This window comes from Channa argus, chromosome 9, assembly GCF_033026475.1.
Source record: "Channa argus isolate prfri chromosome 9, Channa argus male v1.0, whole genome shotgun sequence".
NCBI classification, from domain to species: Eukaryota; Metazoa; Chordata; class Actinopteri; order Anabantiformes; family Channidae; genus Channa; species Channa argus.
The window spans coordinates 6,230,138-6,244,869 of NC_090205.1; the positions used below are offsets into that span (position 1 = coordinate 6,230,138).

Here is a 14,732-nt window from a genome sequence, read left to right on the forward strand (position 1 = left end):
CCTTAGCAGATAATCTGTAGTGTTGTTTTCCAATGATGTATGCCGCACAGTGAGTAGCTCTGTCTCATGAGAAAAGGGAATATCCCGAGACAGACTTGACACCATGACATGGGTGATGTCATGGTAAGGAAAGGAGTAAAGGTCCCAGGCTCAATCCTAACCCAGGTCATAAAGAACTACCACCACTCTGTGAATTTATGGTAAAAAATTGTTGTTTCCTATATGGGGAGGACTCTGCTTCACAAGTGAGGAAAGTCTGACTGAAAGGCGGAGAAGAATGAAAAGAAGAGCACACAACGGCACACATGCCTGTCCAACAAAGGAAAGGGAAAAAATATCATCCTGATAATCCTGACACATTACATGTTCTGTTGAAACATTATCTCATCAAGACCTCTCTTTTGCTCCCACTCTGTCTCCAGCCCATGCTTACTTCTCTCCGCAGACCGGCTTTATTGTTATTTCTATGTTTTGTCCGTGTTGATATTGTATGTCTGCTGCTTGGCCATTGGTCTCGCTTGTAAAAGGGATTTCTCTATAGGATTTCCTGCTAAATATTGGCAAATAACCTGCCAAGAACTTTCTTTCCTTTTCCCATCGGTGCACACAACTTCACACAATTCTGATCAATCCTGCAGTTACCTGGCCTGCTTTTTTACGTTAATTTCCAAATTACAAAGTTGCTATGTGCTCCATGTACTCTGAAAGCATGGTAGCACTTCAGGCTATAACCTGCAAGTTACAGTTTAATTATTTCGTACAGACTATGTATCACCAGGTTCCAACAGTGGGACAAATGTTCACTGGTAAAGTGGAAGAAAACAGTTAGTTGGGGAATAATAGAACATGACAATAACTGGAAATATTAGGAGACCTGGGCCCATATTGATTACATTTCCTGGAAGGGGAAATCCCTCATAACTGGCCAGAAATTCTCAGAAGAATACAGTTGTGGTCCTGTTTTTTGGGGCAGGAGTAAGAGCAGGTCCAGGCCTAAACAAAGGAAGCAATGTTAGATAAAGTGCAATATTCATAACTGTAAGACAGAATGTAGAGTGCAGTAATACTGTTACAGTATTATGAGAAAATGCTAGACCACAATACTTTTCAGATCCTATCACTGCCCATTAGCACTCCCCAAGATCTTTATCCCAGTCTGTGGATCAGTCAGTAAACCCAACTGTCCCTGGCTGTAATTCCTGAATGGTTAATGCCACACTTTTGTTAAATCCCTTTAATTAAAGCTGAAAGAGTTAAAGCAAGTTTTCCGTTTCAAATTCACTGTAGTGGTTTACAGAGGCCAAATGCCAAAAATCACATTGCTGTTTCAATATTTATGAACCTGACTGCAGGACTGTGAAAAACCCCTTTACCAAAGATCAGTGAAGAAAATATTGAGCTAGCAGCTTCTCATATTTCACCTTTAGATCTGACTTGGTTATTGCCAACATCACTTGTAAATATTAAACAAATCCAAAAAGTCTTTATAGAAATGACTGTTGGCAACTGGACCTTAAGACGTTAGCAGAGCAGAGCTTACAGTCAGTTTAACTTTGGTTGCTGTCACTTATCTTAAACAGCTATAGATGAACAGACATTTTTCAACCTCCAACTACCTGCTCAACCAATGTGAGTGTGGCTGGTTAATGCACATGGCTCTACAGAAGATCAGACCTTTCTTTCTCCTGACCTTTGGCAACATTTCACCATTATGTATCTCAGGGTAACTTGTTACTTTAAAAACTACCAGACATCCTGTTTCAAATGTACTTTCCTGTGTCCAAGAGAATGTGGCACACATCCTTTAAATTCTCCACACGTACAAAATCCTTTTTTCTTGCTCTCTATGTACTAAGCCTTGAAATAATAACAGTCAAACTTGTTTTTCACTGGGTACATTTGATCAGTTACCAATGCTGGCATCTTTTGACTTGTCTACACATTAGTAGAGTCATGGACAGTTAAAGGCCCCACCACTGACAAAAATGACCACAAATGTGTCACACACGACTTTATGATCGATGGAGCATATAAATGTCAGTGTTGAAAGTGACAAGTCTGTTCATTCAAGACCTTCATTTTTTTATATAAAATCGTTTAGGACAAACATTTTTCAAATATTTGTGGAGAGATGCTGAAGTCATAATCATTAAACAGTGCAGTGACATTCTAAAGGTTTTCAAGTGATGTTCACACTTTTTAACAATTTCTGCTTCATTAGTAAGGTTTGCACCATTTGTATTTTAATTTGACAATGACTAATATCTGACAGTTGTGGGCGAACACAGCAAAGCAGAGAGAGGGGGATGGGGTGCAGCAGAGTGATTTACATTCTCATGCTAGCCCTCAACTATATACTAAAAGAAATACTAAGGTGTGGTCTGAAATTATAATGATATAAGACTGAACTTCTCCAGCACAGTTAGAACAAATTGTCTTCACTGACTGAAGAGAGTAAACAGCTGATTGCCAGCCTCATACAAACATCTGAAGACCTGTACAGGCTACAGAGTGAGTGTGTCATTTGATTCATGCACAATAAAAACCTCTGTGCTAAAGTTACGTTATACTGTCACTATGTGGCAGATGGAGTTTTATCTCGTCTGACTGATGTCTGTTTTCTCTTATAAATAAAACGTGTTTTACAGGATGGACAATGTTAAATTTTTCCTGTTACTTTATCCCCAGTGAGTTTGGTCCTTTTGAAAGAGGCAGACAGGACTGCAAAGACAGAAATTGATCTAGTTGTGATAGACAGTGCTGCAGAACAGGTACAATGTGAACATTTTAGGAAACTGAGGTCACTGACAAAGCTAAACACTGAATTTTTATTATTTGGAAATGGCTTAATGGATCTTCAGACTCTGAGGTTTGACTTTTTAAAGCACAAACTACAGCTTGTACAACAGTTTCAGTGAAAACAGAGCATTAGTGTGACTCATAGATAAGAAAATTTAGGTTGATAATTTAAAAGCTCAAAGCTGAGCAGCTGTTTCTGTGAATGAAAAAGTACAAACCAGATGCAGAAAATTATTAGTTTCTGTGATGTGTGGAGAAGAAACATCACAAATAAATTCAATAAAGAGACTACCTAGGTGAAAATAGTTTATTGTATCTAATTATTTGTTAAAAATCTGAGTAAAACAAATGTTTTAAAGAATTTGAGGAGATAAAGCTCAGTTGGTAGAGCAGCCGCCTACCGACCATAGGGACGGAGGTTCACGCCCCGCTCTTCACGACCACATGTCGAAGTGTCCCTGGGCAAGACACTGAACCCCCACCAGCCCATCCCCATCCCCAGCTGGTCCCAAACCCAGTTTTCCTTTTGGTTTATCCTGTGAGTGTAAAGCCACTTTAATCATAAGCCTGCTTTCTTTTGCTTAAATGCATTTGGTTTTTTCAGATGTTTAGTTTTCAGGAGGCCTTGGTGTTTAGTCTATACATCTTATAAGCAGTTTGACAACCCCAGAATCAGTTTTTAAAGCAGGAAACAGTCACTCATGTTTTAATTTTTAAAATAGCAAAATGGCTTACCAGTGTATGAAACCCTTTTGTCTCATTTTCACACAAAGATCAAGATTGTTTTTCGACAAATTTACAGATTTGACCATCGTGAGTATTTGTAGCGTTGTCTGCGACCTCTTTCTGTCCTGAAATATGTGAAACATCTTCACAAATACCAAGCAATTAAAAATATGATTGTTATTGAAATAAACAGAATGTCTTTTGAGCAGTTTTATTACAAAGTATAAAGAATAAAAAAAAAGCATAAAGAAGACAATGCCCTCACTAATACATTAAGTTAGAAATGCAGACCCAAAGCTCAGACATAAGGCCGTGACCCATTGGACTGGAAGGGGAGTCAGGTGGTCTGCCATGCTCTCAACATGATGCATTTTTCTGCAGTGGGGATGAATCACAAAACATTGGAGTTTACACTAGAAATGCTTTGGTCAGATGGACTCATGTGCTCATCACCATCCATATTGGTGCTTATGTTCATTTGTATTTAGTACTGTACACTTGTGATCAGAATGCCCGAGATGCAATTTAAAACAAAGTGCAATGGGGCTATGAGTGAAAAACTTCAGAACAAAACAGGGACAAAATTCAGATTCTACACTTTATTAAAATTGGGAACTAAATTCAGGTTCAATTCGGGCAGTGAATTCAGACTAAAATTAGGAAGTAAAGTTACAAATATAAGTCAAGGTCAAAACTATGGGGTTAAACCCAGGGACTAAACTTGAAGATTCTGTCCACATCTTTGACTTACAGCCAAAAAATAGTAATAATACATTCAAATTTGGCAGTTAACTTCAGGAACCCAACTCTGAGACAAAACCAAGAAAACTATAGGTTAATCTCTGGGAATAAACTTGAGCGTCCAAACTTTTGTCTACTTTTAAAGTACTAAAGAAAAAACTAAATTTGGGAACGAATATCAAGGTTTAATCATGGGAACTAAACTCTGAGACTAAACCAAAATTCTTAAGAAATGTGCTATGTAATTATGTGATTAATGTTACTATTAATTTATACCCATATAAAGCAAATAGCATGAGCTAGACGAACTATTTCCAAAAGATTTGTCTTCTAATTTATGAATGTACATATTTGTCCCAATATTGGCAGGTTGTATTAAGTGTTTGTTTCTATGTACTCAGGGTGTCATCATTGTAATAGATGTCGACAAAAACTACAAAATTCGGAAATGTTGCTGTATTGCAGTTTTTAAATTGCATGAAATTATTTGCATGAAATTAAGACATTTTTCAACACCGACATTATTATATAAATGAAATATAAATGACAGAGGTGATGGACAGAGACAGGACATATTCACGTCTTACATAAAAAATTTCCATATGTATGATGTCAAAACATTTACCAGTGTTACACTTATTTTTCTTAGAGATTGTCAGATCCCCAATTTCACTTCCTCCTTCAGGACTTTTATTTTGCAGCCACTTCCTGTTTCCTTGTCCCGTCACATTGTTTCCGCTTTACTAATCACCGGTTATCAGTTTCACCTGCTCTGTTCACTTTGCTTATACACCTCTTCAGTTCCCTCACCAAGCTACCAGATTGTCTGCGTTATCATCGCCGTTTTTCAGCCTTCATGAGAGTTCGTCGTTGCCATCCACGGTTTGGACCACGCTGCCTCTGCCTGCCGCTCTGGTTTAGTGACTAACTGCTTCCCATTGACTCTCTCTGTTGCCGACTATATAATTTACGCTAAGGATTATGAGTACTGCTAAATGCCAGTAAGAACTCAAGGTTCATCACGGACCCTCATAACCACGCCATGCCCATGTTTTGATTGTCACACATATGATTTCCTACCTGTGAAGCTCAGACCAAAGTTTGACTACATGCTCATGAATAACACTAGTTATTGAATCAAGCGTCAGTGGATATATATTCACTGAAAGGGATTTTAGAGTTATTGAATATTGTGTCACCAAAGGGCTTTTGGACCACGGGAACGAATACGGGAACGAACTTTCCAAAATAGCAGGAGGATGAGAGCCTTTGTGCCCTATACACCGCACAACTCCAAATGTCTCGAGCTGATTGGCATGAGATAATAAACAGACAGCTCTTGCCTTTTTACAGCTATCCTCGTCACCCTGGCACATTAAACATTTTAAACACACAGAACTATTTACACTTTACTCATAATGCCCCAGGGCTCGTTGTGCCAGTCCCGAAACTGATCTACTATCCATGCCCATGCCCCCTTCCCCTTGCATTGGCAATGGGGGTGGCCGACAAAGGACTGTCCTGACGTTCAGTCACTGGAGTCGAAGACAGGATGGTACTATGCAAACAGATCTCTGTGCAGCACCATCTTCCAGCCCCATCCCGGCATGCAGACCCGATCCACCAACTCAGAGATCTGGACAAGGATCTCTCTAGGTCCCTGCCAGTGGCTGGTGAGTTTTAGGGAGAGTCCCCGCTTCCACATGGGGTAGTGAACCCAGACCTTGTCACCAATTGAAAAAGGGTGTCCATGGCACAGACGATCGTACAACCACTTTTGTCAGACCCCAGTGTCCCCCCTGAGACTCTCGAGCCAGGTGATGAACCAGAGGAGGTAGCCCAACTCTGGGTTACCATCAATCTCAGGCGTTGGGGGTGCCCCAAAAACCAAGTCCACTGCTGTCTGGAGCTGCCACGGGAACGGTCACTCTGATGCCAGCTGGTTAAGATGCCGAGTTGGGTGGGGAGGGTGCGAAAATAACCCATCCAACCAGTCTATCACACTGTGGTGTGGTTCAGGTCTTTTTCTGCCCAAGCCGCTGGCACACCTCAGCAAACTGCTGGCTCTCAAAGTTCTGCCCAGATATCTGTATTGTTCATCCAGTACCCCAAACCGGGAAAACATCTCCTCCACCAGAGGCTGACACACTGTTTGTTAGCTGTTAGCTACAATAGCTGTAGCTGTTGAGCTGCCTGCATCGGCTAACGTTATCTGCTGTAGCTAACAGTACAGAAACATTGTTTGGCTGAGCAGGAGAAAGTCAAGAGCAAAACACCACGGCCAACTCAATTGCGAGGCTCACTGAGCTGAACCGTATGTAGCCTGTAAGGCTGAGCCTGGGAGCCTGAACTGAGGGCAATCTAACCTTCCGATACAGACAAAACTCGCAGACGCAAGAGCAAAAATCCACCCATAAAAAGACAGCCATTGGAAGGGTTTTCAGCACTTTTAGTTAAGTTCTTTCTCAGATTATTAGACATTAACACTTTTAAAAAAAATACATTTGCACATTATTTTAAATACACACAAATTATTTACAGTTACAGATTTGTGTACAGACATACAAGCAGACTGAAATACAAATTCCAGCATGCATGGACGCACAAATCCCTGTATATATAAAAGAATTAAGCTGCTATTCTACTCCCATACACTGTTGCACGTGATGATTTAATGATTTGCATAATGGCTGGGATTAGAGTGGGTGCAACTGCTTAAAGGACCCTGGAGGAGACGGAGAAGTGGGGGAAAGAAAAACATTACTCAGGCACCTGACTACAGAGAAATCTAAAATGAAGTATTGTTTCCTGCTAAGAAACATGCAGAAATGGAGGACAGCAGCCTGATTGTTTGTATATATGTTAAGAACCTTTTGCCAGTTGTGTTATAATGCTGCACCTAATATAATAATGTGTTCTATTTTTCCTTTCTAGTCTTTTGTATATGGCAGATTGAGCTGAATATGTTCTGTTAAATAATGAATCTTATTTCCCAACTATTTGACTTATAATTTACCAATAGACATATTTGCTGGGTTGTAATATTAGACATTACCATGTATTCAAACTATCATCATGTAATCAATCAATCCTTTCTGAACATTAATTTCTGCACAATCCTCTCCAATAAAGGAACACCTAGCCACATTATTGGTTTCTCCCTCATCCCAGTACCTAAGAGGTGAATGAACAAAACAAAAAAAAAATCATGAAATTGTGAATATCTGACATAAAAAGACTCTTGATGGTCTCTATGTTGATAACTTATTAAATGTTATGACAGCAGTGGTGCAATCAGAGCCAACAGTACTGAAACAGACAGGAAGTGTGTCAGCAGTCATTCTAGCAGCTCTGAGAGTCTCCAGTCAGTGGTGTTCAGAGCCAAATCCTAACTGACACTGTGCAGTGTGAAAGTCAAAAGGTGGCGACAGATACTGTTGTATTACAGTCACTAAGTAAGTAACAGTAAGAGCAGCAGAATGTACTGCAATACTCTCAGTGAAGTAAATACGTTTAAGAATCTTCACAGATGGTGTCAGACTCAAATTAACCAATGGATGATAATGAACATCAGAAATCTCCATCACTAATTAGTAAAAAACATAATAATAATTGAAATAATAGTTTATTTCAACTGGCAACTACAGAGGAATAAAGCTGATGAGTCACACAATGAAGTTGTGGGAAAGAGTAGTGGAAGCTCGGCTAAGGGCAGAGGTGAGTATTTGTGAGCAGCAAAATGGTTTCATGCCTAGAAAGAGTACAACAGATGCAGTATTTGCTTTGAGGACACTGATGGAGAAGTACAGAGAGGGTCATAGGGAGTTGCATTGTGTCTTCGTAGATTTAGAAAAAGCGTATGACAGGGTGCCGAGAGAGGAGCTGTGGTATTGTATGAGGACGTCTGGAGTGGCAGAGAAGTATGTTAGAGTGGTGCAGGACATGTATGAGAGCTGTAAGACAGTGGTGAGGTGTGCTGTAGGTGTGACAGAGGAGTTTAAGGTGGAGGTGGGTCTGCATCAAGGATCGGCTTTGAGCCCCTTCTTGTTTGCTCTGGTGATGGACAGACTGACAGATGAGGTTAGACAAGAATCTCCCTGGACTATGATGTTTGCAGATGACATTGTTATTTGTAGTGAGAGCAGGGAGCAGGTGGAGGAAAATCTAGAGAGGTGGAGGTCTGCTCTGGAAAACAGAGGAATGAAGCTTAGCCGCAGCAAGACAGAATACATGTGTGTCAATGAGAGGGACCCAGGTGGAATGGTGAGGTTACAGGGAGCAGAGGTGAAGAAGGTGCAGGACTTTAAGTACTTAGGGTCAACGGTTCAGAGCAACGGTGAGTGTGGAAAAGAGGTGAAGAGGCGAGTGCAGGCAGGTTGGAACGGGTGGAGAAAAGTGTCAGGTGTGTTGTGTGATAAAAGAGTATCAGCGAGAATGAAAGGAAAGGTGTTCAAGACGGTGGTTAGACCAGCAATGTTGTTCGGCTTAGAGACAGTGGCACTGAAGAAAAGACAGGAGTCAGAGCTGGAGGTAGCAGAGCTTAAGATGTTGAGGTTCTCTTTGGGAGTGACGAGGATGGAGAGGATCAGGAATGAGTACATCAGAGGGACAGCTCATGTTAGATGTTTTGGAGATAAAGTCAGAGAGGCCAGATTGAGGTGGTTTGGACATGTTCAGAGGAGAAACTGTGAATATATCGGTAGAAGGATGCTGAGGTTGGAGCTGCCAGGCAGGAGGTCTAGAGGAAGAGCAAAGAGGAGATTTATGGATGTAGTGAGGGAGGACATGAAGTTAGTTGGTGTGAGTGAAGAGGATGCAGAGGATAGAGTTAGATGGAGGCACATGATTCGCTGTGGCGACTCCTGAAAGGGAGCAGCCGAAAGGAAAAGAAGAAATTATAGTTTATTTACATAGGACATTTGAAACAGCAAGAGGCTGCACTAAAGTGCTTCACAAACAGATACAAATAGTAATTAAACATCAAAAATGTAAAAGTCACAAAAAAGGATAAAAAGGCCAATTTTTTAACAAGCAAAAATAAAATTTGAAGGACACCAATAAAAGAAGACAATACTGATAAACTGTCCATTTACTGCTGAAGGGTGAATGCAACTTTAAATAGCTGTGTACTGAGCATAGATTTAAAAGACTATTAATGTGTAGAACAAGTGGATCCTCACACTGGTTTACACAGTTACACAGCACAGAAACTGGTGAGAAAAAGCCGTACGCTACACTTACTGTCTCAGACACAAGATACCAAAGACTTTTTGTGGAATAATATCTGACTTTCTAAAAGCACATGTTACTACTGCTGAAGCTTTTTCTCACAGATCGAGAGTTTAGAAGCATCACATGAAAAATCATTCCAATTATTTTCCAATTCCCTGCCACTTCGGATGTGTGCACAGTCTTCCTCACCCCACTGTATGTCTCCACCACCGTTGTCAGGTTGATTTGCCTCCCACTGTCTAAACAACAAGAGAATCACAGTACTTATACATATGACTGATGAAAATGAAGCAAAAGTAGCTGTTTCTTATTTCTTTACATCTGTTTCACCAAAGGCACCTAATTAAAAACAGAAAACTTCTACTAAAGTGCAATTTAGATATATCTAGTATACTTCCATTCATTCATGATAAATGTATTTCAAGTGAGCTACTGTCAGTGGTGTTCAGAGCCAAATTCTAACTCTGTCACTGTGCAGGTGAAACAGTGTGAAAAGGTTGTCGGCTTCTATTTCTGTCATTTTTGTTCCTCAGTAAAACCACGAGCTCTTTCTAGAAACCTCTTTGTTTCAGTTGTGTTGGTCCAAACATACATTTACAGAGATATTTGGATTTAAAGAAGGTGAAGCACATTTCTGTCTTACTTAAAAGTCTGTAGAGATCCATCGATCCATTTCCAGGTTCCCTCTTCAGCTCTATCATTTAAACCGATCCATGCTGACTGATTGGTGAATCCAGAGAGAAATTCCTGTTCAATACAGAGACAGAATTTCACAGTTTTTATGTTCTAGTTTTAACCACATTACACCTACAGTATGTGTGTTAGGGCAGAAGTACAGAGATGGATAACACACACTTTCAATCTTAGAAAAAATACAGCATAAATATAACAAATTGACATCCACAACAACCACATAAGCTAAAAAGTTGGAGTTATTCCATTTATGTTATGATGGATTCAGAGAACAATCAAATGCTAAAATATCTTCCTAATATAAAATTACAATTATTAAAATGGCTTATTGCCAGGAACAACAACTTAGGAGCTAGAACTGAAACCTTTAGACTATAACTAGATTCAGGCAGAAAAAATATCCATCCATTATCTGTAACCACCTCTTCTGCGTAAGGCTGCAGGGGGCTGGAGCCTATCCCAGCTTTCATAGGGTGAGAGGTGGGTAAACTCTGGACAGGTCTCCAGCCGACCTCCTTCCTATTAAAACTTCACTAGTCACCTTTAAATTGTGTCAGCAAATGCAGCTCCACTGCTGAGTTCCCTAGTCTCAGTCATGGTCCATGGTTGTAGGTGGCTATAAATGCACTGGTTTCAACATCAGATTTGGCCCTTTATGTCCTTTAATCTCATTCCTTGTTCAGTCACATAAATGTGGACACTAACACTCTACCTGTTCTTCTGCACTGTTTATTATCACCAGATCTGCTCTTTTATTTTGGCAGTCGCTTCTTCCATTTGTCCAAGAGTCCGACCTACTCGAGAGAATATAGCAGGACCAGCTGAACTGTGTCCATCCTGCAGGACAAGTTTTCTCTGTCACATATAAGACAGAAGACAATAGAAATCGGTCAAGACAAAATGAAGACACCATGAGGTAAAACATACAAATGTGGCACAGAGGTGATTTGTAGTGTCTGACTCCTGTTTAGAATTACATAACAATAACCTCAACATGTTAACATTAGTTTATTAACTTGCACTTAGAATCTGACCAATGCTTTCAAAGTCTTTGGGAAACATTATTTGTGCAAACATAAGTGTCTAAACTGTCTTATATGGACGATTGTACTGTGTACTATTGTTTATAGCTGTGTATAGTTTTTTGGCATCAGTAAGGTGTCATGTGCCTTGTCCCTTACTGCCCATACTCACTGGACAAACTGTCAAGCCTGTCTCTGTCTTTAGTGATTTCACTGAGTTTGGCAGTCAGGGAGGACACTCTGGAATTCAGCTGGTCTTTGTCTTTAGTCAGGGAGGACACTCTGGAATTTAGCTGGTCCTTCTCTGCAGTCAGGGAGGACACTCTGGAATTTAGCTGGTCCTTCTCTGCAGTTAGAGAAGACAGACTGGAATTCAGCTGGTCTCTCTCTGCAGTCAGGGAAGACACTGTGGAATTCAGTTGGTCCTTCTCTGCAGTCAGGGAGGACACTCTGGAATTTAGCTGGTCCTTCTCTGCAGTCAGGGAAGACACTCTGGAATTTAGCTGGTCCTTCTCTGCAGTCAGGGAAGACACTCTGGAATTTAGCTGGTCCTTCTCTGCAGTCAGGGAAGACACTGTGGAATTTAGCTGGTCCTTCTCTGCAGTTAGAGAAGACAGACTGGAATTCAGCTGGTCCTTCTCTGCCGTCAGGGAAGACACTGTGGAATTTAGCTGGTCCTTCTCTGCAGTCAGGGAAGACACTGTGGAATTTAGCTGGTCCATCTCTGCAGTCAGGGAAGACACTGTGGAATTTAGCTGGTCCTTCTCTGCAGTTAGAGAAGACAGACTGGAATTCAGCTGGTCCTTCTCTGCAGTCAGGGAAGACACTGTGGAATTTAGCTGGTCCTTCTCTGCAGTCATGGAAGACACTCTGGAATTTAGCTGGTCCTTCTCTGCAGTCAGGGAAGACACTCTGGAATTTAGCTGGTCCTTCTCTGCAGTCAGGGAAGACAATCTGGAATTTAGCTGGTCCTTCTCTGCAGTCAGGGAAGACACTCTGGAATTTAGCTGGTCCTTCTCTGCAGTCAGGGAAAACATTCTGGAATTTAGCTGGTCCTTCTCTGCAGTTAGAGAAGACAGACTGGAATTCAGCTGGTCCTTCTCTGCAGTCAGGGAAGACACTGTGGAATTTAGCTGGTCCTTCTCTGCAGTCATGGAAGACACTCTGGAATTTAGCTGGTCCTTCTCTGTAGTCAGGGAAGACACTCTGGAATTTAGCTGGTCCTTCTCTGCAGTCAGTGAAGACAGCCTTTTATCCACCTGGTATCTCTCTGCAGTCAGGAAATTAATTCTGGATTTCAGGTGGTTTCTCTCTGCAGTCAAGGAAAACACTCTGACATTCAGCTGGTCCTTCTCTGCAGTCAGGGAAGACACTGTGGAATTCAGCTGGTCCTTCTCTGCAGCCAGGGAAGACAGATTGTTCTTACTGTCCTGGAGACTCCCAGTCATGTTGGCTTTGATAGTGAAGAGTTCAGCTGCTGCACTGTTTACTGTGTTATGGTCGAAACATAATAAAGAGTGTGTGAAACACAAGAACCATATAATGCAATTTAACTAATTTACTATTTTTTATATTTTGACTATAATGAACTGATGCTCCTAATTTAAATCCTGTGGTTTAAATATCTCCACTAAAATTGTACACTTTCCAAAGTCCCATGAAGCATCAAACAAATTGTAATACACTATTTGGACAAAAGTATTTGGCCAAACCTGTTAATTACTGAATTCAGGTGTTTCAATCAGACCCATTGTCACAGGTTTATAAAATCAATCACCTCCATTTGCAAACATTTGTGAAAAAAAAAAAAATTGGGTTGTTCTGAAAAGATTCAAGCATGGTACTGTGATAGGATGCCACCTTAGCTATAAGGCACCTCGTTTTTCAGGGTTTGGGCTATGCCCCTTAGGTCCAGTGAAGGACAATCTTAATGCTTCACCATACCAAGACATTTTGGACAATGCTCTGCTTCCAACTTATTGGGGAAGGACCTTTTCTATCACGACTGTGCCCCAGTGCACAATGCAATGACTATAGAGACATGGTTTGAGGAGTCGACACTGAGCCTTGACCTCAAACCTACTGAACCCTTTTGGGATGAACTTTAACAGGGATCGTGAACCAGGCCTTCTTGTCCAACATCAGTGACTGACCTCATAAATGTTCTACACAATTAGAGAAAACATTCAAACAGAAAAACTAAAATCTTGTGGACAGCTTTCCAAGAAGAGTAGATGCTGTTATAGCTGCAAATGGGAGGTCAACTCCATATTGAAGTATGTGCATTTGAATACCATGTGGCAGGTGGCCAAATACTTTTGTCAATATAGGATACCTGTCAGCTATATTGTTGTAGAAATGTATAACAAAATCAGAACAGCTATATGCATTTTTTCTATAAAAATATTAGCTTTGTCTTTTTAGTTAGTGTTGTAATTTTACATTTATATATTATAAATAATTTAATAAAAAGAAATGATTTGATAAATACAAATCTTTAGAACTAAATTTAACTTTGAATTTAAATTCTGTGTGTACTTGTATTTTAACTTTGTATATTTCATTCAGTGTTGTTTTGACAGTTAGTTAAAAAAACATTTGTGGCAGATTTAAAACATAAACATATTAAGCTTAAACATCTAAAATACAGTTCGGTTTAGGATAATGCTTAAGATAAGAATGTTGACTTATGGAAACCAGACTCACGGTGGAGACGGAAAATGAATAATCCAGTCAACAGGAAAACACTCAGCAGCCCCAGACAGAGAACCGCAGATCTATAAAATCTCCTCTCTGAGCTCAAACGACCTGAACAGAGAAAAAAAAATAGTGAATACAGTCAGTGAGTTCATAGTAAGACCAGATAATATCAGATTCATTCCCCACTTAGTTTGTAAGCATCTATGTCTGATTGAACCTTCTTACCTGTCTGACTTGTTGGCCAACTTAAGAGAAAAGACCTGTCATTTATAACATTCATATGTATTTCCTCCATTGATTATAACGTGCTCAGCCCTTACTAGAAGGTCAGCTCTGCAGCACAGACGGCAGTAAAATGGGAAAAAAGAAAGTTGGATTCAGTTTTTGAGGAAGCTGAGCATTAGAGGAAATGACACACTTTGATGTCACTTTGATGAAGTTTCATTATACCACCCCACAGTCAAGAAGACCTGAATCATAACAAGAAGTTTAGGACATTATTTATGAAAAGAGAAATGGACAATGAGGTCACATTTACTGACACACTGTCAGGAGGCTTTGTGGATTATAAGATACCTTTTCTTCTGATTGAAAAGTGATAATTAACATGGCCACAAGATGTCATTATTAGACATAAACATACAATTTTAGACAATTGAACCAAAATCTATGCTGTTATTTTGAATTCATTATCAAATATGAAAGAGGATTTTTAAAACACATGATTCTTTCAAATAGACTGAGGGAACATGGGATATCTGGAACTGTTTTTAATTGATTTTCATCTTACTTTTGTTGAAACTAGTAAAAACATATCAA

General features: G+C 40.1%; 1 protein-coding gene across 1 annotated transcript; it reads right to left on the reverse strand.

The window, feature by feature from the left end:
- Positions 1-9,571: 9,571 nt before the first annotated feature.
- On the reverse strand, positions 9,572-14,255 carry LOC137132650 (C-type lectin domain family 4 member M-like). Its single transcript, XM_067515461.1, has 6 exons — positions 14,139-14,255; positions 13,920-14,021; positions 11,386-12,702; positions 10,904-11,046; positions 10,142-10,245; positions 9,572-9,737 (listed from the first exon to the last, which is right to left on the reverse strand). The coding sequence occupies exons 1-6, from the start codon at positions 14,206-14,208 to the stop codon at positions 9,575-9,577; spliced, it is 1,899 nt and encodes a 632-aa protein (XP_067371562.1). The 5' UTR covers positions 14,209-14,255; the 3' UTR covers positions 9,572-9,574.
- Positions 14,256-14,732: the final 477 nt, after the last annotated feature.

Bases quoted from the DNA above. Each gene is read 5' to 3' on its own strand.
- LOC137132650 (XM_067515461.1), bottom strand. From the start codon at position 14,208: ATGGAGGAAATACATATGAATGTTATAAATGACAGGTCTTTTCTCTTA. The intron at 11,047-11,385 runs GTGAGTATGGGC...TATATGTGACAG, and splicing joins CAGGCTTGACAGTTTGTCCA to AGAAAACTTGTCCTGCAGGA. The intron at 9,738-10,141 runs GTAAGACAGAAA...CTTGTTGTTTAG, and splicing joins GGATCTCTACAGACTTTTAA to ACAGTGGGAGGCAAATCAAC.